This window comes from Cygnus atratus, chromosome 24 (assembly GCF_013377495.2).
Source record: "Cygnus atratus isolate AKBS03 ecotype Queensland, Australia chromosome 24, CAtr_DNAZoo_HiC_assembly, whole genome shotgun sequence".
Classification (NCBI taxonomy): domain Eukaryota; kingdom Metazoa; phylum Chordata; class Aves; order Anseriformes; family Anatidae; genus Cygnus; species Cygnus atratus.
In genome coordinates this window covers 491,629-517,141 of record NC_066385.1, presented here as the reverse complement: position 1 = coordinate 517,141, position 25,513 = coordinate 491,629, and the positions used below count along the sequence as shown (strand labels likewise).

General features: G+C 40.9%; 2 protein-coding genes across 5 annotated transcripts in view; one reads left to right on the top strand and one right to left on the bottom strand.

Moving 5' to 3' along the window:
• The window catches only part of MAGI3 (membrane associated guanylate kinase, WW and PDZ domain containing 3), a 73,998-nt gene extending 61,070 nt beyond the window's left edge, over window positions 1-12,928 (top strand). For 2 of the 3 annotated variants that reach the window (XM_050715310.1, XM_035561578.2), the window contains exons 16-21: window positions 636-821; window positions 4,427-4,529; window positions 4,641-4,773; window positions 5,260-5,403; window positions 8,186-8,324; window positions 9,771-12,928. In XM_050715310.1, coding sequence (XP_050571267.1) covers window positions 636-821; window positions 4,427-4,529; window positions 4,641-4,773; window positions 5,260-5,403; window positions 8,186-8,324; window positions 9,771-10,867 — 1,802 coding nt within the window. In that variant the 3' untranslated portion in view covers window positions 10,868-12,928. Of the gene's footprint in view, window positions 1-635; window positions 822-4,426; window positions 4,530-4,640; window positions 4,774-5,259; window positions 5,404-8,185; window positions 8,325-9,237; window positions 9,328-9,770 lie in introns of all 3 variants that reach the window. The other variant, XM_035561579.2, reaches the window with a different exon arrangement.
• Window positions 12,929-13,034: 106 nt separating this feature from the next.
• On the bottom strand, window positions 13,035-25,471 carry PHTF1 (putative homeodomain transcription factor 1). 2 transcript variants are annotated; one of them, XM_035561582.2, is made up of 18 exons: window positions 25,339-25,471; window positions 25,218-25,274; window positions 25,068-25,137; window positions 24,468-24,626; window positions 23,101-23,260; window positions 22,159-22,284; window positions 21,214-21,373; window positions 20,248-20,418; window positions 20,090-20,167; window positions 19,104-19,313; window positions 18,565-18,693; window positions 17,919-18,191; window positions 17,189-17,320; window positions 16,970-17,056; window positions 16,205-16,360; window positions 15,697-15,792; window positions 14,930-15,055; window positions 13,035-14,486 (listed from the first exon to the last, which is right to left on the bottom strand). In XM_035561582.2, exons 1-18 carry the CDS (start codon window positions 25,381-25,383, stop codon window positions 14,466-14,468), a joined length of 2,256 nt encoding a protein of 751 aa, XP_035417475.1. In that variant the 5' UTR covers window positions 25,384-25,471; the 3' UTR covers window positions 13,035-14,465. The 2 variants fall into 2 exon arrangements, with proteins under 2 accessions (XP_035417475.1, XP_035417476.1); XM_035561583.2 differs by lacking the exons at window positions 24,468-24,626; window positions 25,068-25,137; window positions 25,218-25,274; window positions 25,339-25,471 and having other exon boundaries at window positions 13,124-14,486; window positions 23,092-23,240.
• Between the last annotated feature and the right edge of the window lie 42 nt (window positions 25,472-25,513).

Genomic DNA, 25,513 nt, shown 5'->3' with positions numbered 1-25,513 from the left:
ACACTTTCCTCTGTTTTTCCACTTCATTTTACTGTACAACAAAAAGCAGCAGGAACACAGAAGACGACGGTGTTTCTAACTAACATTGTGCTGAATTCATCCAATATATATTTAGTGCATGATGCGGTCTTGGCTCAGATGCTACCTTTGCAAGAATTTGTAAAAACAGCCATTCTGAAAGCGCCTGGTGCCAGCCTGTGCCGTGGGGGACGGCACAGCGGCGAGCGAGTGCTGCTGCGCGCAGTTTGTGTGTGGAGATGCCCGCTGCAGGGCCGGTCCCCGTGGCAGTGCGCAGGATGAACTGTCGCCTTCTGGTGCAGGATGCTGCACAGATGCCTGTGTTCAGGGTTAGAGTTGCCGTGGGTTGTTGGTGTGTTTTCTGGACTGTCAGATATTAAGAAAAATGTTATAAATGGAATTGGCATTCTTATATAACTCTATTACAGACATCATTTTTGACAGAGAATCTGCTGCAAATCCTTCTTTATTTTCTTAATCATCACCTCGATGACAGCCTGTAGGGCAGGGACAGTCTCTGGGATGGTTGTGGCAGTTCTGGGTCTGTACGGTGCTTGTCCAACACAAATGGTATTTGTGATCTGAAAAAGTTGATGTGCCTGCTCTTGACTCCCTAGTGATTCCTCACAAGATTGGCCGTGTTATAGACGGGAGCCCAGCTGATCAGTGCGGGAAGCTGAAAGTGGGAGACCGCATCTCCGCGGTGAATGGTCAGTCCATCGTGGAGCTCTCGCACGACAGCATAGTGCAGCTGATCAAAGATGCAGGCCATGTGGTGACTCTGACCGTCGTTGCTGAGGAAGGTAAGGAGGATGCACGGCCCAGTTGAGTGAATGTGACCTACCACACGTGCCAGATCTGATGTTTGTAACTTCTGAAGTCAATTCACTTACAAGGGAGTATTTTAAGGTGTTCAGGAATGAAAGGAAGGAGAATGAGGCTCATCTGTTTGCTCTGGAAGAACTGAACACAGGTGGGGCAGAAAGAGACTGCTGCTGAGATGGTTATATTGAAAAATAAGATACAAGTAATACCAGCATGATCTGGGGTAAGGGATTTCCCTCATGGTTTCTCGTATGAGAGAGATCCTGCTGCTCACATGGAAATATGACCTGTCCAGACCTTGTGTTCTTCTGCTGAAGTTGTCCCTTCTGGGGGAGTTACGTCAGACTAAAGGACTGCACTGGGAAGGAAAACCTCCTCACCCCATGGGACGGTACGTGTGTCTCTTGCTGCTGCATAGTTGTCAGGAAGCTTTGTGCCAGACGTGGTCTGTCAGAACATTGTGGAGCATCCGGTGCGGCTCTGCAAGGGCTGTGCGGGGACCCAGCTACAGGGCGGGAGCTGGGTGCGTTTTATATCCCCTCCGCTTAGGCAGTCTGAGTCTTTTCGTCTTGCTGTCTTAAAATACACAAATGAACTAGTACTGCATCCCTAGGATACAATTGAAACACCCTGTAGTTCTTGCCTGCTAAAAATACATCTTGAAAAATGGTCCCATCCCACCACAGAAATCCTGTCTGGTGTTTTCCAGGCTGCTAGCAAATTCTTCACACACAACTGTTGTATCATCTAAGCAGCGAAATGAATGTTTGTGACTGCTAAGTCCCATCTTCAGAGATGATATTTTTAATGAAAGCTCCCATGCAGTGTTGCATTCAATATGGTATTGTTCCTACGCAAACAGTTCACTATAAATATGTAAAATTCAATCATTTGAGCTGAAAAGCTGTTTTCTAACCCTGCTTACCACTGCATTTTTCTGGATTGCTGCTTGTGGGTTTAATTAAACTTGCTATCATTATTTTGCCAGAAAGTTGGCTTTTGTCACCTTTTAAATAATTAATACCTAAAGCCAGAATGTGAATACAGCCAACAGATCATTCTCTAATTTCACATTCATTGCAAATATTTAACATGCTATCTCAGCCCATAATACAGAATTTCAAAAACTTAATTTCCCTTTTTTTTTAATGTTTAAAGCGGAGAGATTTCTGTAAATTGCTATTTTTCTATTAAGATTTTCATTTCTATCAAATCTAATTCATTGCAGTTTGAAGGGACGTACCTCAAAGCAGTTGCCCAGGGCAATGTTTATAATGCAATTGAAATTTGAGTTTGTTGCATTAGATCTGTTTCTCAGGGGCTCTTTGTCTTTAGAATAAACTTTCTGAATATAATCTTTTTTCCCTCATTTATGCATGACCTTACCTAGACTGTGTATAAGAACTTAGCTTTTCTCCTTTCCTCAGTTACAGATTTGGAGCCAAATGTAGAGATAAATCAAGAGCCTGAGGAGAATTAAGAGGTGGGGGGGAAGGTGATAAAACTAGATTGAGGCCACCAATCAGAAAATGTGGGGGACTTAAAACAGCTGAAGTTTGCATGTTTCAGATGTAAGGAATTTTGTGACGATGAAAGAGAGAAGCAGAACCTGTTCCACAGAAATGGGAATAAATCCCTGTTTTAAAATTCTCACTCATTTACTTGGAAAAATAGAGTTTAGCTCACAGCATAACCCTCCATGCAGCAGAATCCCTTAAGAAGCCAGAGTGGTTATAAATTAGTCAGGGCTTTAGTCCTTTCCCCCCTGTTGGGGTGCCAGGGAGAGAGCTGAGCTTTACAGGGATTGTTCACAAGGTGGTGGATAACACCAAGGATGAATATAATATGCAGCTCCAAAGAGAAAAATGCCCGTTTTGCCAAAAGCTGTACAGCATCACAAAACATAAACTCTCCTAGAGCTTGATGTTCCCCAGTGCCTCATCTTCAGTGCTATCCTCTGAGACTGGCAATGAAAATGCTACCATGTAGCACTCCTCTCTCCCTCCTGGCTTTCACAGATCTGTGGTCTTTGCTTTTCATATGAATAAACGAATTCCACTTCATGCTCCAGAAGACATTCTTTAACATTTTTCACAAAAGCAGGAGCCTGTCAGCTTCTGTCATGTATTAGCTAGAAACACAAGAGAGAAAGCTGAAAGAGGACTGGAAAATTTGTACAAACAGATGGCATTTCTTTTGCCTGTGCTTCTAAATTGAAATTCTGAGTATAAACCAGAAGTAAAAGTTGACATTTTGTCTCTAGAGAAAAACCTCTTTAAGGCACGTCATAGTAATAGCACCAACAAGTCCTATGAAGGACTTCTGAGGTCTAGCATAACTGAGAAATTCAGTTTAATAATACGCATTATGTTTTCCTTTCCGTAAGATGCTTGAGCGCTTTATATGTTTTACTAGGGTTTGGGTTTTTGTTTTTAACTCAGAAATGAATAATGAGATGCACCTAACAGAGGACTGGAACAACTGCACTTTGGCTGTTCGGGATTTTTTTAAAAACAGTATAAGGAAAATAAATCTATTAGTTTATAATTCAGTACATAAGTTCATCTTAGGCCACAATTTGCCATTTAAGTTTCTAGCTAAGAGGCAGCTTTTTGCATAGACTATGGTTCATTACTCTTTTAAGTGACAGACATTTTGTATTCTGAAACGCCTTATTTCATAAATGCAAAGGATTTATTGTAAAATGCACAATCACTACTTTGTGTGGTAAAGAAAATCATATTATTTTAAAGGATTTTATTAAAGCGTCATTACACTTTAATTTTTACTTAGCCTTTGGGAGAAAGCCGAACACTAAAATTCTTGCTGATACATGCCAGTTACCTGGTCGCTCCAGTGTAGCTCTGGGACTGTTTCATAACCTTTCTTCCAGGTGACCTATAGGAGACTGCGTTGCAGCTTAAAAGAGTTGACAGTTTGCCTCTGTTGTTCAGGCCTTCATCAGTGAATCCTAATTGCCCCTGCAAATCCTCATTCTCCTCTCACCTTATAACAGTGATATGTTCTCAAATGGTCATTGTTCTTCATCCCCTACAAATTAGTGTTATGTTGAATATCTGAACCAACTTTGTGTATCTGACTGGCTCTAACACCTTCTGCTCTTTATCAACTTGCAGACCATCTAAAAGCATTTTGTTCATGTTGGGTTTGGTTAAAATTGTGTATTTCTTTCTGAGAAAAAGCAGTGTAAGTAAGAATAAAATTTCTGTATAAGTTACTCTGTGGAACTGATGAACTGCCATTGGTTTCTGGCTTACAGCACTAAACCTAGGAAAATCCACTGCACCTGGTAACTGTTGTGAGCTTGGCTCAATCTGAGGGACTGTGGCAGTAGCATCACTGTGAGCAGCCCATCAGCTGTTACACAGACCTGCCTTTCAGCTCATCCTCTGAAAGCTGTGGTTGTTTTTCCCAAAATTTCAGATGCAAACCTTCTGTTTTGTTCCAGGCAGTTGAGAGCAGCAGACATAGCACTGATGGTCACTGTGTTCTCTTGTTGCGTGTGCCTCGCTTTATATTTGGAAAATTATCTCTGACTGTTGTTTTCGTTTGAATTTATTAGAACATCGTGGTCCTCCATCGGGAACAAACTCTGCCAAGCAGAGTCCAGCTCCGCAGCACCGACCTCTGGGATCAGCACAGATGAACCCTTCCAGCACAGACAGGTACAGAGCTTTAGTATTTGGCAAAAGGAACTGAAAACAACTAGAAAAGCTTGACTGGTAGGATCGTTTAAATGCGAAGGTAACATCCGCTTCCTTTTTACTTTTCTGTAGGGTTGCTACCGAAGTTGAAGCTGGAAAAGAAGTTTCAAATAGTTACAGGCTTTCGTGGCCGGAGCATAAGCACTTGACACAACCGGATGCTGGCATTGCTTCAGTTATTGGTAGTCGTCATTCGCAGGTGCAGGTAACCATGCAGAGGCATGCAAAATGCTGGTTCATCAAGACACTACAGTGAAATTGCCACAGAGTATTCAAAATGAGAACAGTAAAACGTTTCCATGTCAGACGTGGGTAGAAGGTTGCTTATAAAAATGCACTAAAGCATTTCACAGAATATTTTTGCTAATAATTTATATTTATTTGCTTATCATAGTTGAATACTCTGACACAATCCTTGGAACAGGGCTACTACTGACCCTCTGGCAACATTTCCTAAAGAAGTCTTACACATATCTAAAACTTAGAAAGAAAGATATTATTTATATTTAGACTTAGAATGAAACCATTGCACTTAATCATACATGAGTTGTGATGAATTCATTTTAAATTGTATATTGCATGTTTCTCAAAATGTGGAAATTCGTAAAGCATTTTTCCAGAGAAACAAAAATTTAAGTCTGCGTATAGGTCCTCATCTTTTTTTTTTTCTTTGGTCTCACTTCCTGCACAGAATTCTGGCTGTTTCCCAGTAGAATTGGAGAGAGGCCCTCGAGGGTTTGGGTTCAGTCTTCGAGGAGGAAAGGAATACAACATGGGCTTATTTATCCTTCGACTAGCTGAAGATGGACCAGCTGTCAAAGATGGGAGAGTACATGTGAGTTTGTCTTTTCTAATCAGTTTGTTAGCACAGAAGTCAGCCTTTTGACATACTTAATTTGCCTATGGTGGTAACAAACTTTGTTTTTTCATGAGTTCAGGATCCCAGCAGGCAAAAAAGCATCTGGACAGCTGTCCTTTCAGCTATTACTGTGCAGCAATAGCAAATGCTGTGGTGCTAGGCTTTTAAAGGAGAAAATATAACTCTGGCCATCCGAAATGACCTATCTGTCTATCCATGTGCCTGAGTTATAATAATGTCCCTGGGCTTAGCAGCAGTAAATCAGGATACTCCAGACAAGAAATTGCACAGTGGAACAGAAAACGGAAAGTATACTCACTGTCCAAGTCAGTGAATTTCTGTGTGTACATTGTGTATTGCTGTTCTGTGCATTATTTGAAGATATAAGCCTAATATTTTTTTCAAAGATTACTCTGCTGATTCTTATGCTTTTGTAAGAAATTCACTCTCTGTTATTGTAGGAAAAACAAAATATATAGGTACAATAGCAAAGAATTGATGGTACATGATGATCTATGACTTCCGTTCAGCGCTGAACTTTCACAGTCTAGAGCACAAAACTGAGTCAGGTGACCGTGAAATGCAGCCCCTTGGTGGTTCACTTTGTGCGTGGCTACTGACACACGTCTCTGCCGCCATTTGTATTATAGTCTACCAGGATGGAGCTGACACTCAATACTTGCTGTGGAGCTATTCTGACTCTCAATTGGATGTGACATTTTATGTATTGTTAACTTCCACTATCCTAATTCTTTGCAGAAATTAAATTTCGGACAGAGATAAAGATTTAGTGCATGTTGTCTTTGATCAGGGGAGAAGACAAGCATGATGGGAGCCGATGGTCTCTGCCTACATAGCTGTGTTCAAGAAAGAGCTCAGAAATAGATCCCAAGGGAAGGGGGACCACGGGGAGCTTCCTCAGCAGTCTTTTAAAGCCCACCCTACCACTTGGCACCAGGCACCTTTCTGTGCCAAGGATGTATGTATATAGGAAGCTCCTCAAATGCTCAGTTTCTTCTTCCTCAGTCCAGCCTGGTACAGTGAAGTACATTCTGTTGCCTATTTCTGAGTTTTCCAGTCTCATCTCTTAACAGAAAGGAGTCCTATCCTAGCAGACAGATTAAAATCTAAATAATAAAAACAAACCTGGAGCTTCATGCTTCTTCTCATAAAGTCACATCCAGATCTTTTTTGTTACCCTTTTGTTTCTGATCACCTTTTGGCCAGTAAAACAGGAGTGCCTTGTGATCACAGGTGGCAAAGGTGCTGAGAGCAAGATTCAAACCTACATGAACAACAGGCTCAAGTTTCATCTTATTGTTTCCCAGAAGTCCTACTTTTGACTAGTAGACAAGTGGACTGTACAGTAGAGCAGAGTTCATCTGCAGACAGACTCACACCATTCCTGTGCTGAAGCTGTGTGTAACAGTAGTGCAATCACATCTGAAAAGTGGATTCAGAACAGAGTCAGCTGTTTGTCCCACCAGCATGGGAGAATCCTAACTTGTTTCATCCTCATTCATTTCTGGTGGTGCATTTGTGTGAATAAAATGCTGCTTAATTCAGATGTGTCAGGGGCAAGAGGAGGCAAAGTGCTAGTACAATATGAATGTAAGTAAATCACGCTGCTGTCTGCACCACTTCTGCCCTGGTTGTTGCATCACTCAGGACACCGGTTTTGGCCACGAGTGCTTTTGTTATTCTGTAGTGAATGTATTTGCTGATGGTGGGTGCAGTCTGGACCCGTCCGCAGCCAGTCAGCCGCAGGTCAGGCACCGGTGGGAGCGGTGGAGCAGGGCCAGAAGTGCTGCGCTGTGTGCCCCCCGCAGCTCTGAGCTCACCCAGTGTGAGATTGTTCGTGGGTTTTGTGTCATTCACTTTGTCCCTCCCGCAGCTGTAAAATGCTGTCATTTTTCTGGCTGTACTCTAAAACAGTGAAGAGGAATTTCTCACCCAGTTAATGGCAGCTGAGCATGATGCGAGGCACGTAGCATGGTGCAGAGCGCCCTGTCCTATCAGATGCGTAACCAGCCAGTGACCTTCTTTGGCAGAGGCATTTTATTTAACAAAGCCCAGTTTCTTTAAACTGCTAAATTTAAACACTGGTGACATCCATTGGCTGACCCGTGTATTGCAAAATAGGTTTCACGACGCTTTGTACAGATACTATTTGAGTCCCGTTCTGGTAGCCTGCAAAATTGGTGTGAAGTATAATTATCCACCCAACTTCTATGTAAGTTGCTAATTGGCCTCAGAGACCTTAGTACTGATAACTGCATAAAAGTGATCCTTCCTACCTGGAAAAATGAATCCATTTCTTTATATGAAACTTGTTCTGCCATAGTAACAGTCAGTTTATTAAACATACGGATGCATGTTGCCAGGTTTTCCATAGTTTGTCAATAAGCTCCCACTGTAAGATGATCCAGAATGAAAATAGGCTCAGGAATATGGCTGTACCTGTACTTGTAAATAAATGGAAGATATGTTTAAAGTAAGCTGAGACTTTTTATTGAGCTGGCTGAATAGGAGACCTGACATGAAGAGTTCTGAACTGCCACCTTGTTGTGTTGTTTTGGGTTGTGTTGTGTTGTATTGTATAATCAGCTGGGGTGGTATTGTTATTGTTGATTTCATGTGGATTTAATGTGAGAGGAAAAACAGATGCATCTGTCTCTGTTTTTTCTTTCTAAATCAAAAATTATTTTATGGTGGCTGTGATTCATAAAAACTGAACTGGCTGTTATTTTCTTACCAGGTTGGTGACCAAATTGTTGAAATTAATGGAGAACCCACCCAAGGAATCACACACACACGAGCTATTGAGCTGATTCAGGCTGGAGGAAATAAAGTTTTGCTGTTGCTGAGACCAGGGACTGGCTTGATACCAGATCACAGTATGTCATCTAAAGTGTGGTTTCATTTTGTGTAAATTTCTTTAAAATTGTAAGGTCACTTTTTCTGATGAAGAGCCTTTCAATAATAGTTAACTAACCACGAGTTTATCCCTTGAAAATTTTAAAACACACAGTTTGAACTACCAAATAGTTTGTTGTGTTCAGTCATTTGCAGACAGCAACTGGCATCCGCTCAAGGGATAAAATCTGCTCAGAAGTTTCTCCATTTCTTTCCTCCAGAGAGCTAGAAGATGGTTCTTAACATCTTACTGTTCCAAATTGCACATAACAGTAAAATCAGAGCGAATTAGTGCATGGCATGGAAACAGCCCATCTGTGACCTATGAGATCTGTTCTGTGCCATCTTGCTAGCTTCCTGACTGGCTTCGTTTGTGTTTCACACTGAATTACTTTGTCACTAAGTGTGAAAGTTAAATGGAGTCCTCTGTGTCCTGATGAACTTCTGTTGAGGTCCTCTTAAATGAGCATTTACAAGCGAGAACAGAGGGAACCAGTATGAGGTTCACCTCTAGCTCTCTCCTTACTAACAGCTGTTTAAGCTTAGTATAATTTCAGCAATGCTAAATAGTGTTTACCGTGCACCAAGAGGACAGCACGAGAGCTACCTGGAACCACTGCTGGCCCTCTTGTGCATGGAAATTTCTTAAATCTGACATAGAAACACACAATCATAGAAAGTCAGGCAGGAACTCTAGAGACCATGTGGTCCAGGCCTCTGCCAAAGTCAGGTCCTGAGATAGCTTAAACAACTTAGACGAGATCAGTGACTGTAAAGAAGGGAAAGGTTTTGCCTCTTGTCTTGCTGTTAATCATATGTTCCTGATTGAATTCTTGCTTGCTGTACTCTGTGATTTTGGTATGTAGTTCTGGGCTTTTTCTCTTCCTCCTTCAGGTTTGGCTCCCTCCAGTTTGTGTCCCTACGTGAAACCCGAGCAACATTAAGGGCTTTCAGTGCTTTTCTTGGGTTTTCCTTAAAGACTTGGTAAATCTGCATGTCTCGTGTTTCATCTCTTTCTATTATTAAAGTGCAAAGCTATGAATAACCTCAACTTCTCATTATTTTCAATTTTCTTTTAGCAAAAAAAGCATTTTAGCATTTGATTTTCTTGTAACCAATGTAGGTCAGGAACTTGTTTTGCAATTTGGCTACATAGGCTCTAAAATTATTCTTATAAAAGACCATGTCAGTCCCACAGAAATCCAGCCAGCATAAGCACAAGCTTTTTCCAAAGTCACTTCCTTACAATTGTTGTAGGTTATAGAACAATGCAATATGGAAAAATGACTAAATAAAACTTTGAGATGATGCCACTACAGTATCCTTTTTAAATTGAAGTTTTCACATAACATCCTGATACCTCAGTAGCGTGCATGTTTCTAAAACAGTCTTAAAAAACTCAATCAAATCTCTCTGTTTACTTCCAGGTGATTGGGATAGTTATAATCCATCTTCATCAACTGTAATATATGAAGAACAGTCACCATTATCTTCATCTTCACATTCTGCTTCCCCATCTGAAGTGTGTTATTTACCAGTACCAGGAGAAGCTTTAATGAAAGTTCAACTGTCTGAGAAACTGGAACAAGTAAAGAACACTGTGCCTGAAAAGATAAGCACTTTAACTGAAAACCAGTTTGAGATGAAGCCTCTGTCTTCTCCCCAGAGAACAAAGAACAGATGGGATCTCTCCTCCAGTCCTGGCTTTGAAATCACAAAAGGTAGTTTGGAATTAGGGACCAGAAGAGACAGATCTGAAAGTCCAAAAAAGTTAGGGGCAGCTGAGGGACACCATCACACAGGTTTGCACAGCCCTAGAAAGGGGGATCCTGAAAAAAGCTATGGCAATCTCTCACATAAACCTGACAGTTCCAGAAAGAGTGAGAGTAAACTCACAGAAATAGGGATGAACAATAGTAGCAAAAAAGAGTGTTCCAGTGGAAATCAAGGCAGGTCTGCCAGTCCTCAAAAGCATCTCAGTAAGCAAGGAAACATAGAAGTGTTCTGCAAGTTACAAGAATATCCTGACTTAACTGGCGGTGATAAGATGACTGTTGAGCAACTGAAAGGTGGAAATGGTAAAATAGGAGTCACAACGAAAGAAGGGAAGCAGAAGAGTTCTGGAAAGAAGGAAGGGTGGTCTCCAGAGAGAAAATATGCAGCATTTGAGGAGAGCAACCTTCCATTCAGTGACTCTAAGAGAAACACATCCGAAGATGAAAAAATAAGGAAGTCAAACTCTGGAGAACTGAGTTCCAGCAGATTCAAAACTTCAAGTCTTTCCAATATTCCGCTGCTTTCCATGGAGAAACAAAGAAGGCTAGACGCACAGGAGACTGATATTCTGAACAGACGGCATGGAGAGCGACACATGGAGCTGCCTGATGAAACCAAAGATGATGGAATTTCCAAATCTGAAAATAGTTCTCCGGTCAAGAAAACACCAATAACTCCTGGACCTTGGAGGGTACCAAGTGCATGTAAAGTCACCAATACAGCAGGTGTGGCTGAAAAACGGGTTTGACTGACACTTTTTTAGAACATGTAATCAAGTTTCTAATAATGATCATTTTAAAGCATTGTTTCTTTTCACAAAGTTGTCATATTTTTCAGAAACTGGTTAGAGGGTGGAAAGTATTTGATTCATTCTTAAATTATCTAAGCTGCATGAAGGACCTTTTGGATTGCTTAAATGAAATGCCTCCATAAGCTGCTGTCCCCTTGTCCTTTTGAAGGCGGTGTTCTGCTGCTCTCAATGTTGCACTGCTACGGCTTTCTCAGATAGTATTGTGAGTTTCTGAACAAAATTATTTAATGCCTATATTGCCAATGTGATCATGACTCACTTCTTGTTCTTGTGCCAAGTTATCTACTGTATCCAGTCAATCTAATTCTTCTCATACGTATTCCAGTCACAGGAAAGTCAAGGTTTTGTCGAAATGGGTATTTTCTCAAGAGCATGTTGCATGTTTACATAAGGAAATACCCATGTCTTACTGGTTCAGTAAGAAGATGGGTGGGTTGGTTCTATCAATTGTAGGGCAGCAAATGTGCCACTGATGCTGTTTCAATTGATGTCTTTTTCTTAAATTTTTATACCTAATATAAAATCGTGTAGATAAAAATTATATTTGGCATAAACCAATGTTTTGTAATTTTGCCTTTTACAAACACAACAAAATTGCTTTATTTTCTTGATTCATGAAGATGCTTATAACAACTGTTTGCAAACATCTGTCAAAAAGGAGAAAATGCTGGTTTCTGTTAAATAGCATAATTCTTTTGGTTTCACTTGTGGCACGATCTCCTCCTTAGCATTCTTTGTAAACATAAGCATTGAGTGTGCATTTATTTTCAGCCTCATTGTGGTGCTGTATACTAAAAAGTCACATCTTTAATTATTTAATGCTAGTTAAGAATTGGATTTTTTTTCTTTCCCTCTGTAGAGCTAACAATTGATCTTTAGGACAGAACCAACTGCCATACTAGCTCCTTAAATGACGTTCCTGCCTGTGTGTATTAGGTCTCCCATATTTTATTTTAAACGTGTGTCTAAGAGTGCTAAATAGTATGATATACAGGGTACATGAGTCTTAGTATCTATTGTTTGGGCTATAATACAGATTTTTTTTTAAATAATACTGGGGAATGTTACCACCAGAATCTTCTGACATATTAGACCTATAGCTGTAAGAACAGCAGACTGCATAAATTGAAGGGTTTTATTTCCATGATAGTTTTAGAGGTGATTTCCTGACGTGACAGGTCTGTAATTACTGGAAAAAAAAAAAAAAAAAGGTGGTAAAGGAATGTATTGGTCCAGGTTGCAGAAGGAAAAAGAAGTGTAGCAGGTCAAGCTTTACTTACTCATGAAAATTCAAACTTGTTTAGGCTTTGAAACATGTAATGTTTTTAAAGCATAATTGAAGCACAGTGATTCAGTTCTGAGTTGAAGAACTCTTTAGAAGTACAGATGACTACTCACACAGCTTTTTAAAGAAACACTTTGAAAATGAAATAGGCTTTAAAGCAGATCTGAACTGTGCTCTGCTGCTTCACATTGGATGATCCATTGATTTGTTGTGTAGCATAACATGAGCAAGTACTCCATGTTATGGAGTATGACTGTGAAAATATTTAATACTTCAAAGTTAGTCTATGTAGATATTAACCATGTATTCTTAACAAGAGAGTCTGTTTTTTGTTGTTGTATGCACTTGCCCTAACCACTGAATGCAGAAACAGATTCAGAAGTTTAGTACAGAGATGAAATAGCACCACTGAAATTATTTCCCTGTCATCAACTACCCCTATATTTTTTCTATATATTAATGTGACCTGATTTATTGTCCTATCTGTGTGTGAATTCTCTTTCCATAGAATGTGTATCTGTACTTACTGTATCAGATGACTTAGCAATGTGGCCTTGGAATGCTAAGCAATGTATGGATGTACTGGGTGTAAATGTTTATATAATGTACAGCACCTTTATACATACTTCTGAGGTTCTGACTAGAGAGAGACCTGTAAATCGCTCATTATTTTTTATATAGATATTAATAAAGAAAGTCCAGTTCATTGCTTATTGGTTCTGCACTGTATAAAATAGATTGTCCGCTGACTTTCAATAGTGTGATACTTTAAACAGATAGATCTATAATCCAGATTTTACTGACAAACATAATACTCTTCTGGAAAACAAATGCCATTTATTATTGGAAGTTTTCTGGACTCCCGGTTCAAATAACAAATATTCAACGAAGGTAATATAAAAATCATGAAGTCATGTAGAAACAGTTGTTTATGATGAAATACTTGTACTGTAGGTTTATTTGTACATTTTGATATATAAAAATGTCATTTCCTTTTCCACCTTACAACCTTTCCTTGTACAGAAAATAGCTATAAACAATTTGCTACCCAAAACTCTCATGCCCTCTTACTCCTTAAGTGAAAGAATGAAGCTATGGGAAGGTTGTTTTTTGTTGTTGTTGTTTTTTTTTTTTTCCATTGCTAATATAATTGAAGGTAATAGTCACAAAACTTAAGGAAAATGCAAGTTTAACAGTTTTTTTTTTTTTTTTTCTCTCCTATGCCTTTTCTAAACAATCTGTTTTTTAAGTGAGAAGGTCTTTGTAACTTATCTTCCCCTGACCTGACCACACAACAGAACGCTTCCTTAGGTATTCCAGTGTAAGGCACTATTGCAGTGCATGGCTGCAGCAGCTTCACAGAACACTGAGTTAAGCTGGTCGTCAGAAGTTACAGCAGAATGCCCTTTGCACATAGCACATGCTAACTGCCCGCTGATTAACCATAACGGAGATGTTAGAGGGAATGAACATAGCAAAATACTTTCAGTTAATAGCTGTTTTACGTGTAGTTTGTGTTGTAAGGTTGTTCTCATGTAACTGATGTTTTCAAAAAACCAATAATTTATTTGCAGTAAGCCAACCAGCATTAATCTGATGTAGCTACTATGCAGCTGCAAGCTTAACAACTGTCAGTGTAGGGGCAGCGTTCATCTTGTGCACACTGAACTTCACTGCATCCTGCAGTAGCTTAGGATACAGAGGCAAAGCCTAAAACACACTGAGATGCTAAGAAAAATACTCCTCAGCGCATTCAGGTAACTGCCATTAAGTACTGTCTAACTGAACAGAGCTCTGAAGTCAGTGTAGCTCCAGTGCTCTCTGAAAATGATGATGCAGACTGAAACAGGAGGCCTCTTTGTTTAGCTTACGCACAGGATTGATGTTCGTTAAAGAAACAAGGCACCCATCACGCCACTCCAGTAAGAGCAGTAGCATGACTTTTATAGTGTTCGATGCCCCACAATACGTGCACACAATTCCTGATATTTTCAATCTCATCTAGTACCGTGTAGCCCCATTTATTCTGTTGTACATGCATATGCCATAAGATGACCATTAATTAGCCCAATAGAGTTACAGAGCAGTATAGCAGAGGAACAACTTTCAGTACATACACTGAGACTGTTGAAGACCTCGCCAGTTACATCGTTCTGTAATGTGAAAGCGCCTCTGCTTTCTGCCCAAGCCATTGGTCTCTGGTCCCTCCTTCTGGTGGAGGAGATGGCTGAGTGCTGGTGTTTGGTCAGTTCATGGTTTAATCTTCCATAACTGAAAAGAGATGTTGAGAATGAGTATAGACCTGAAAGCCATAGGGCTGAATGCTTTTCATCTACAGGTAAGACTCCCGTCTCCTTCACCCATCCTGCACTGAATGCTGTACTCAGTGAGCTTATGATTTAAAAGTGTGAGCTACAGGAGGACCGTATCTGTATTCTGAAGAGACAGAACTTAGGGTTCTGACTAACGGCTTTAAGCAAGTCTGAACAAGGCTGAAACTTAAGACAGGGCTGTCCTTCCCCCACCCTGTGCTACCAGCTGGCTCAGGGAGGTAGAGCTTGACTCAGGATGGTCCCTTCTCTGAATTACCAAGCAGAGGGAGCCTAATTCAAACCAAGTCTTTTTGCTTGAGTGAAGAGGAATTTGGCAATTGTGTAAGAGTGACATACCCGCATGCCCAAGAGTTTTCTTCTTTATGTGGGAATTATACTTACTCTGATATTGAATCCTAGCAGATCACTTATAACACCCGAGACAGCAGAAAGTATTACAACACGTGTTATATTGTAGATTAATGGATTCATGGTCAGCCCATACAGCCTAAATGGGGTATCTAATTCCTACAGTAAGAGAAAGAAAGAGAAAAGAAAAAAAAAAAAAACACAACCCACAACATGCCATTAGTTAGCCCATACCTGAAGCAATTAATCTGCTTTTTAGCTTAAGATTGGCTTTCTGGCAGACTTTCTGCTGCCTCTGTAGCCTTACTTATACATTCATGCAAAAATTCCCACTATGGATTTCAGGCCTCCCTGCTCAGATGTTTTCTAACAGCCATCCTGGATCTGAAAAACCTCCTTTGTATAAATACTAGCTTCATAACAAGAGTTTGATGCAACAGGCTGCAAAATTTGTCTAGACTATTCTAGGTGGCTTTTAGACTATGCCCTTTCTTTTCAAATAGCTAGCCTGCCCCGTCAACAAAAAACTTCCACTTTGAAGTTGCTGAAGGACAATGACATTCTAAATTGTAGCAAGCCACTATTAGTCAAATGTTTGCAACATAATTAGCTACATGAATCTTGTATTACTAGATCTTATACCACTGTTGTCATTGCACAGACAAAACTCCCTTTGTGAAACCTAACTTATCTAATCAAAAGACAATGGACCTGGAAAGAGCAAAACCACGCGGTCGTTGTCAGTAGCCACTGTTTGCATAAAGCTGAGCAACTATCTGGTTTTAGGGAGCTGAACTTACCTTCAGTAGCTTTGTAGAGAGTTTCAAAACATTGTTTACGAGAGACAGCTGTTCTTTCTTGTTTGGCTTCTTCTCCATCTTCAGGTATAAGTTTATCTGTCACAGATAAAATTACAGACTGGAGGTTAATATTCCAACACTAGCCCCCAAACAATTTCTGACTTTGGAAAAAGTAGAGTCATTTTTGCAATCTCACTCCTAAAGAAGTGATAACATCTACAGACAGAGGACTTTAACAGTGATATATCATTATTTTCCTGATTGACATGGCAAATGCGTTAACGCTCAGCCAAAAATAATTTAAAAATTTAAAATTTGATGCTGTCTAATGTTTACCAGCTTATCTCTCCCTAGCTATACAGTTATATTGCTTTATTACAGTGCAGCGCAAATGTTGGTTTTTAAATTTTAAAATTTGATTCTGGTATTTTTTTAAGATGGTTTGAAATGCAATAGTTATAGCCAAAAACGGCATAAAGCCAAAGGGAGAACAAGTGCATGGAGGTACCTGCTCAGTAAGCAAGATGGAAATATTACTGTATTTCTTGTTGGTTTCAGATCCCAAGGATGCTAGGCGTAGTAAAAAGAGGAGAAGTGCTGCCTCCCAGATTAAGAACTCCCAGTTGTAAGCTGCATTCAGAAATGTTTTGTGACCCTTCAGGACCTGTATTGAAAACAAAAACATCTACAACAGTAACAACTAACATGCCTAATATAATCTGTGGCTTACAAAAGCAATCACAGCAGTGAGAGTCAGTATCTACTAATCATCAGTCCTCTTTCCATCACAACTGCATCTTCTTGGTATTAAGAACTTTCCTAAAAAACATAATTGATCTCTTGCAAAAACCAAAGAAACCAAGAAACAGCTCCTTTATTAACACTACTTACTGTAACAGAAGGTTTAGTGAAGAATTAAAAGGTGTAATAGTTACTGAGCTGTATTTCAACCACAGGGGTTCTTAAAGATGGTGCTGCAATCAGCCCTCTTAAATAAAATGTCCTGTGAACACATGAGGTGTTTAGGCAGAGTCCTTTATTTTGTGCAAAAAGCCTTTGTCCTGAAATCCTAATTATACAAAATCCAAGCTTTCCACCACAAAAGTAGAGAATGAACATCTATTACCAACTAAACATCACAAAGTTTTTAAAAACGCAGAACTCCACTCCCCATACTATTTTGGAGACCAACAGCTACAACGCAAGCGTTATGTAGGTTCTGCAAAAGAAAATCATCTCTTTTTTTTTTTAAACTACTTTAAAAAAATCTCACCTGGGCACAGCATATAAAAGCAATTGAAAGAGCCAGTAAAAAGATGGATGATACAACAACATCCACAGATCGCTGGGGGCCTCGCCTCTGCAGAAATAAAGACACTGAGTCAGGTCTAAGGTTTGGCTGTAGGATCTGCAGAGACACGTAATGTACCTAGAGACTTCATTTATACTCACTGTAATAACCAAACGCGCCCATTCTTGGATTAGAACTCACCTTTAGATAAGAACGAAGGGATAACCAGATCTTAATGTTTTCTACCTTCTTGAGTCTAAAGTGAGGTATTTCGTATTTCCTAGCTTTCCGAGCAGATGTAATGTGACTAAAAAGCTTGGCAAATAAAAACCTCTGCAAATTAAAAACACACATACACACAAAAACATAAATTAGAAAACATAATAAAACATAAAAAGAAAAAACATTGCTAGGGTTTGCTTAGTGGTAACTGGCAGAAAGACTTAGCTTTACTGCACTCTGGGAAAGCCTAACTGCAGGGCTTGACCTCTCAGACACTTCTTCATCTTGTGCGTGGCAGAGGTAGAACTGCTGATGCTACACAAGGGTAGCCACAAAGCTCTTGCTGAACCAGCAAATGATGACACCTTTCTTCATAGCATGCAATATTTAGAACCATTTTGACAAAGCTATTGCCCAGTCATGACAGAGCTGAATGTGATATAGCCAACTCTCTAATGCTACACCTTAGAACGGGCCAGCTAAGTATACTTTTTCCTAAGTAGCAAGTGTATCGACAAGCTTACGTCTGATAAATAAAGAGTCTTACCAGACTCACCTACCTAAGTTTCTCACACATCTTACCAGATTCAACACTTCTGCTTGCTGAGACATGTTTGTCTTGCCATTGTCTGATTGGTAGCATAGTTTTGGAAGAACCACTGCTCCATGGTTCATGAAATAATTTTAGTTTCAATATATTTAAGCATACCTGTTTGTATGTTCTCTCAGCAACACACATCATGAAGAAAAACATCCAGGTTAAGCAAAGACGTTCAAGGAAGTTGATTGCAGACAAAACAATGACGGGGATGCTAGCAGGTGCTCCACAAAAGATGTGCAAAAGCTCCTTTAGAGAAATGGAGCACAACTGCTCCAGGTTATCTGTGCGGAAGAGTCTGTAGAGGAATGGTAGGAATGCTAATCCAATGGTGATGATGTTTCCCAGCATTTGATACCCCACTCCCTGCTGGTAGGCATTAACCTGGCAAGCAGGAACAAAAACAGCATGATCAACCAGGTTTTTTGCATCAAAGGAAACATATGCTGCTGTGGCAGCATTAATGTAATTGAGCACTCATTTTCCCCCCTGCCTCAAAGGACATAGCATGAAGTAATTCCACCCATTTCAGTCCAAACACCACAATTTAAAAACGAAAAATGCTCACCAGTCTTTACCGAGACTTGATAAATTTTGGTTTATGCAATTCCTAAGTACATTTAGGACAACTGTATTTGCAGCTGTGGGAGGACCTAGCTTTATACTGCATTCCCTGGTTGCCAGTGTAGCTATTTTCAGTTTTTGTTGTTTTTAAAGTGTAAGGGAGAAAGGTTGCAATGCTTTACAGCTCTCTTACCCTGCTCATGATAATCCCACTGATCTCCAGCACAGACATGTCCACCTTCTTACAGTCATTCCCTTCCCAGATCAGTGCACTCACTTTTGCAGATGCTGGACTTGTATTCTGTAGCCAAAACAAATGATTCTATAAAAGAAAAAAGAATGCAACAGGCATATAATGCATTTTTGTCTTACTACTAAATAATTATTTTTCCTATTAAGTATTTAGATTGAAAGGGAATTCCAAAGTTGTCTTTGAGTGAAACACTTTGTTTTGGGATTAGCAGTGGTCTAGATGATAGTGGGGGGGAAGTTCGTTGATTCTGTTTAGATCATTCTTGCCTTCTGTGTGATTAGCACAGCTGGCAGAATGGGTTCATCCAGCAGTAGGTTGCTTACATTATACCAACAGCATTCAGATGCATCTTTTGTATTATTTGGGCAGACAAATGAGGAGGGGGGGAGGGGGTAGTTGAATCAAAGAAGAAAGGAAGGAAAAAAAAACAAAAACCAAAAACTTTCATAGTACTCTCTACTGCATGCAAAACAACAAACCTGCTGGAAAACATCTTCTTTCAGGTCTCGCCTGGTACCTTTCACAGTCACTTCCTCACTGTCACTGGTGCAGGATGAGCGGCACTCTGGGCCGTGAAGCAGATCATCCCAAAGCATGTCTTCTGTCTCAGAGTCATGGCGAGTACTTTCTGAGTCTCTCCGGGTCACACTACAGCTCCGGGATCCCACGCTAATGCAGGATCTTGAGTCCTTTGAAGATGAACAAAATTTAGACAGTACAGCCCCATGCCCAATTTGCATTCCCCTCTCCAAGCAATCAGACAAATCAGCTTCTACAGCTCAGTCTCAGTTGAGAACTTACAGTCACACCCACCTGATACAGACTGATGTGTGAGCTGCTAAGGGCAATCTTACTTAGTGACAGTTTTTGCAATCCTTATTTCTACATGGAAAGTCACACAGATAGCATAAGTTCCCCACCTCCATTCTCAACTTTTCAAAATAAAAACTGACTCACTAATTCTAATGCAAAGTTTTTTCTGGTTTCTGCATAACCTATGTTAAGATTTTATTTATTTAAATATTTATATCCATACATTTTATCTATATATTATTTTTATGTAGTGGGAGCAGTGGGTCGGGAAGATAAACAAGTAATTAAGTGAGTGAGTATACATCACAGAATAAAATATTTATTTCTTCAAGAATTAGAATTTATTAGCATAAAAGCTACAATACAGTGCTGCCTCCCAAACAACAAGCCTTCAATAAAAGCAATTCAAGGCAGCTTGGACCATAATGTGCTGCTAGTAGAATGATTTTTTTTTGCTGTTGTTGTTAAAAAAATAGAGTAGTCACAATTGTGAATGAAGTCCACAAAGCTGCAAACATGCAGGGAGGGAGGCCACATGTTACACCTGAAGATGCTGAAGCACTATTATTTAGTAATGATCTGTTCTGATGGGAGGGATATCCCCGCACTGGTCAGGCTCATAAAAGCTAAGCCTGTGAATTTACCACCATACCTGACTATATATTGTGGATTCCAGTTCAGATTCCACGACACTATCAGAGTCTCTGGCACCTTTAAGGGCTTCCTTGACCTGCCAAAAACAAAGGAAAAACAGCCCATGATCCATAGCAGAAAGTTGCGTGGAAAATGGCATAAATTCAACATGAGTACCTGTGAGACAGCCTGGTTCAGAGAAACAAGAGGTCTTTTCTTCTCTTCATAGCTATTGTCACTGGAAGCCCCTTCTGCATTCTGGCATAATAAGATCCTTTGTGCCATTGCTTCAGCATCCTCCTCACTTGAAAGGTCATCAGAAATACCATCTCTGTTGGTGCAATCATCCTAGAAATGCAGCAAAATAAGATGAAGGCACTGAAAGGACCAACCTGAATTGCATCAAACCGCAGGTTCAGAGCCAGTGCTGCAACTACGCCACGATACACAGTAATCTCTTATCTACAAATGCCTAGAAATAGAGAAGTTGGAACAGCACAGTACTACAGTCCTGTAGGACTCAAGAAATTTGTTCTGAACAAATTCTAATCTATGTTCTTCATATTGGAGGTAACACCTTACTGACCCAGAGGAGCCACAAAAGTAACTCCACAAAGCTTCTTGTTTTAGAGCTTTAAACAGCAATCACGATGCCTTAACTTAGTCTCTCTCTCCCCCCCAAGAGACAGACATTTCAGTCTTCGTTTTCCAGCCTCCAGGCTTCCAGAGGATAACGTGAGAACTGTTTGCAAGGAAAATATTTTACAGAACTGCTTTTGAAAATTTCTAATTTATTTATTTTTAATAATTATCAGCAGTATTCCTTAACTGAGCAGCTTATGATCAGCGATCTCTATAACTAAATAAGCAGTCAGGTAAAACAGACGTTTTCCAGGACTGTCTGTGATTAACACACTTGACTATTGTAACAGACACATGAAAAGGTGCTTACAGTGAATATTAGCAACATGTCAACTGTTCAGTCCAGAAGCAGAAAGGGTTTTTAGGTTTCCTACATGTAAGCAAAGATTTGTTGGGAAAGAGAGTACCTTGAATTGGATCCACTTAAGTACCAACAAACTTTTGGGCACACACAGAAAATACTGAAACTTGCCACTTCAAATGGATGTTTCTTGCCAGTACCTGATGGCTCTTTTCTGCATCGGAAAGTTTATTTTTCTCTTTCAAGTGCAACAGCCTGTATTCAGATCTGGCATGTCTGTGCTTTATGCCATTATTCACAGCATTCACACCATTTTCTGTCTCAGTCCCTTTCTCAGCTACCATCTTTACTCTTCTGACCCTGTGAGAGAAAACTAAATTAAGTGCTTTTATGTCAGAGAAAAGCTCTTTGAGGAAAACATCAAGGTCTCTGTCACTTGCCATGCAGGTACAACATTAAACAATAGCTAAGGGAATACATAACTGTCTTCTTCTGACAGGCTCTTTGTGGCCTGATTCTGTTGAAGAGACTTAAATCTGCTTCACTCTCATCATTTTAGTAACTGTAAACTTCTAAATCAAGAGGGAAATATTTTCTTATTCAAAAAACTAGCTAAGGGCAACTCAGAAGGCAAGAAGTCTGCATCAAGGGAAAGGATCTGTCAATTGAAAACTCATCTAGAAACTTGCTTGAGAAAACAGTAAAAGACAATGAAATAATATCCCAAACAATCCATCCTCCTTTTCCCCCAGGTTATTTTTAGAGAAAAAGAAAGACAGTGTAGTGGGATGACTATTCGAGCAACCTTAACTAGAAGACACAATTGCTTCTGAAAATTAGGTAAAACTGTAATATAATTTGAGAATACACATTCAAGAATTGTTACTTACTTGATAAATAAAAATAAGCTCTGTCACTTTCTGCAACCCATCTACCACTGAATTTCAGCTACAGCATGAGATATAGTACAATCTCCTAATAAGGACATTATAAAGACTCCTACAATACCAAGCATGCTTTTAGTTCAAAAGCTGGCAGACCTTGGGGACATTAGTGACAGCACACATTTTGTACTCATTTTCCAAATATCAAATTGTTCACGCAGTGTCATCACAAACGCACCAAACCCAGCGAAGATCACATACCTCCTTCGGAAAAGCATGCCAAATAAACTGTTAAGAATGGATGCAGATTCTGACTGCTGTTCTTTACTGGCTTTCTCAGGGGAAGACCCACTGTTCCCATCAACACCCACAGATTTGCGTAATTTCCTGATTAGAAGAAATAAAAGGAGAATTCAATTTGCATAGCAAGCTAGTTTTAGGTCTTTCTTAAAAGATCTGAATCAGATTAGAACAGCATTTTAGATGCTATTTTACATGAGTCATGCAGACAGGGGGCTTACTTCCAAATAGAATACATTTTACAGGGATAAGCAGAATTTATGCATACACAAGACATCAGTGTCACTAGTAAAGGAACTGAAAAGGATACAACAGACAAAAATCTAGATAGAGTCTTTACTGTAGAAATCTAATGGCAGCAAAAATCTAACCACATCCCTTATTCTCTGTTCAGATATATTACAGTTGCATTTGCACTGAGTAACACACCTAACAGTCAAATACCTAGCAGATGACCGGTAACATTTCCCACATGCAAAGAAAATTGCCAGCAATGAATCCACCAGTCATATCCATCATCATTTGCCTCTTCTCAACAAACATCAGCAATTTGGTGTAGTTAAAACCAAAGCAGGACACTGGTTTGGTTTGCAAAACCTTGAGGGTGCCTTTTTATGCAGAATACCCTCCTCTGGCCATGGAAAGGAACTATATTAAAAAGCTACCTTAGGAAAAGAAGGCCCAAATGCCAGCTAAAGCAGACCTATCACAGCCTGATAACTTTGCAGCATTTGTCTTCATTATGAGAAGATTACATGCAAGACAGAAAATACTCCTTTTTACGTTTGCAGTTAAATAACATTGACATAAAAACAGAAGAGAAAATATTTACTCGTTAACTTCTCCCATGAGCGATCCATCATATGCTCTGATCCCAACAAATAAACCCATTACCTCTCTCACCTCCTCCGCCTGCTGAGTCCGTTGTTTCCCGAAGTTTTGCTGATCTGTGTGGACACTATTTGACAGTGAACAGTTCCCATCAGTAACATAAGGCACATTGGTCCCATGACTTCACTTGCATTCACCACAGGTATCATGAAATACAATACAACTGCTATGACTGAAAAAGAGAAAATTGTATCAAATGCAAAAGCATGACCCAGTTTTTACTTCTGTCTTAACTACTTATTTTTACTCTGTATTATAACTTCTGCAAATACTACTGTCATAGATCTCAATAGGCATCACTTCATAGAAATTGCTTATTCTGCAAAGCGGTCTTCCCAAAAGAGGAAGAAAAAGCACAAAGAAGGAAATTAAAAATACATGTGAAAAGAATCTGGATGCACTGAAAGAACACACTTTCACTGTGCTCTATGAAAGACCTACTCCTAAGCTTTAGCAGATGAAGTTCCACATCTGTTCAGAAAAGAACAATGAAAGAACCTGGACTGATACAAGAAACCTGAGCTAATAAATCCTCACACTACATTAAAAATGCTCCAGTACACTGGGATATAAAGCACCTTTGATAAGTAACTTTTTATACGGTACAAAATAAACACTGGACAAAGAGAAAAAGGAAGCTGAAAGATCATTTCAAAGGACAAATCAAGAACAGCATAAACAATCAGCTACTGGATGACAGCGGAACTGCAGAGAAGCATTCACTTGTGATCTCACTGGTTAAAATGTTAATGCCCAACGGATAGTACGAGGCTGCCTAAATTAATAGATTTTACTGTCAGAAAGGACCAAGCACATTTTTCCAAACAGATCTGTGCAACACCAAGCACAGACTTCTTATCTAAATGTTCCTACATCAAATCCACATCTGGTGCAGACCACTGCAGCTCAGAGTTGTAAGTACAAACAAGTTGTCTGAAGAGGGGTGCCTCAGTATAACAAAAGTAAAATTCAAAACTCTTCTCACCTAGATGATCACCCCATCTTCCACCGTCCTGTACACACCAGTGATATGCCATCACAACCTCACAAAAAAGCAGAATGCCAATGCACAGCTGGCTAAGGTTCCACAAAAAGATGGCAGTCATGGACTCAGTGTGGCTCTTGAGTTTTGATCCAGTGCCTTATCAGCAAGACAGGGCAGAGCAAACACAGCACAAGAAGTTAGCCCATCACCTTAAAGGGTGGGAGCATGGAACCCACGAACACACTGAGGGTAAAGCTTTGCCCCATGTCTGCAGGCAGTGCTCAGACAAGTAAATTTCAGATAGGATCCTTATCCTTTATATTATGGACTATAGAAGAGTATCAGGCGCCTTGCAGAAAAAAAGATCATGGCTCAGACTACTGCTGCTCCTTACCTTGCATAAGGTAGAGTACCAGGAGCCACATAAAAATACGCTGGGAAGTAACCTGTATCCACCACTGGCTGAATAGTGGGAAAAACACAACTCTCACAATTCCTTTCCGAGTTAGCGATGTCCAAGGGATTTCAGGCTTAGCTTTGGCAAACGTAGAACCTTGAAACGAAAGGAAAAATAAACAAGTCGTTATAGGTGAACTATAAGAATTTTCTTACTTGTGACTTCCTCTTTGGCCAAGGCCAAACTCTGCCAGGATGCTGCAATTCAAAAGGGAAACAGCCTGACCTCCCAGCCTCTGCAGCTCGGGCAGGTGCGCCCCAAGGCAGGCCCTCACCTTATCTGCGCGCCCCGCCGCTGACCCCGCCCTTCCCGCCGAGCTCTGCTCTCGCCGACCCCAACCCCTCCTGCCTCTACCCGCGGCTTTCCGCCCGGCGGCACGCCGGGGGCCGCAGCAGGCCCGCAGCAGACCTCGGCAGCAGGCCCTCAGCGCCCCGCCGCGCTGCTGCTCCGAAAGGCGGCGCCCAGACGGAGCCGGGCGGCGCTGAGGGACGGGCGGGCCCCCGCCGAGGCACCCGCCCGCCGCCGGCACCCCCTCACCTCGGATGAGATCCACGTCGATCAGGTCGGGCTGGATGTGCCCCTTCTTTTTAGGCTTGTTTTTGAAGCCCTGCGGAGCCGAAAACAAAGGCCCGTCAGCCCCGGCGAGCGCCGCGGCGCCGGGCAGCGCGGCGGGGCCGCCGCCGTTACCTTCATCTCGGTCTGCTCGATGGCCTTCTCCCATATCTGCTGGTCGTAGGCCCCGACCTGCAAGGAGACGAGGCTGAGGGCACGGCCGAGCCCGCGCCCGGGCCGGCCGCGCCGCACTCACCTTCTTCTGGTACCACGAGATCGCGTCACGGTCGCGCGCGGCCATGGGGCGCGGCCCGGCCCCGGCCCCGGGCCGCTCCCGCCGGTGCCGCCGTTACCCGGGAGACCGCCGCGCGCCGCCCGCCCGGTGCTCGACTGCCGCCGCCTGGCGCCGCCCCGGCCCGGGCAGGCAGCGC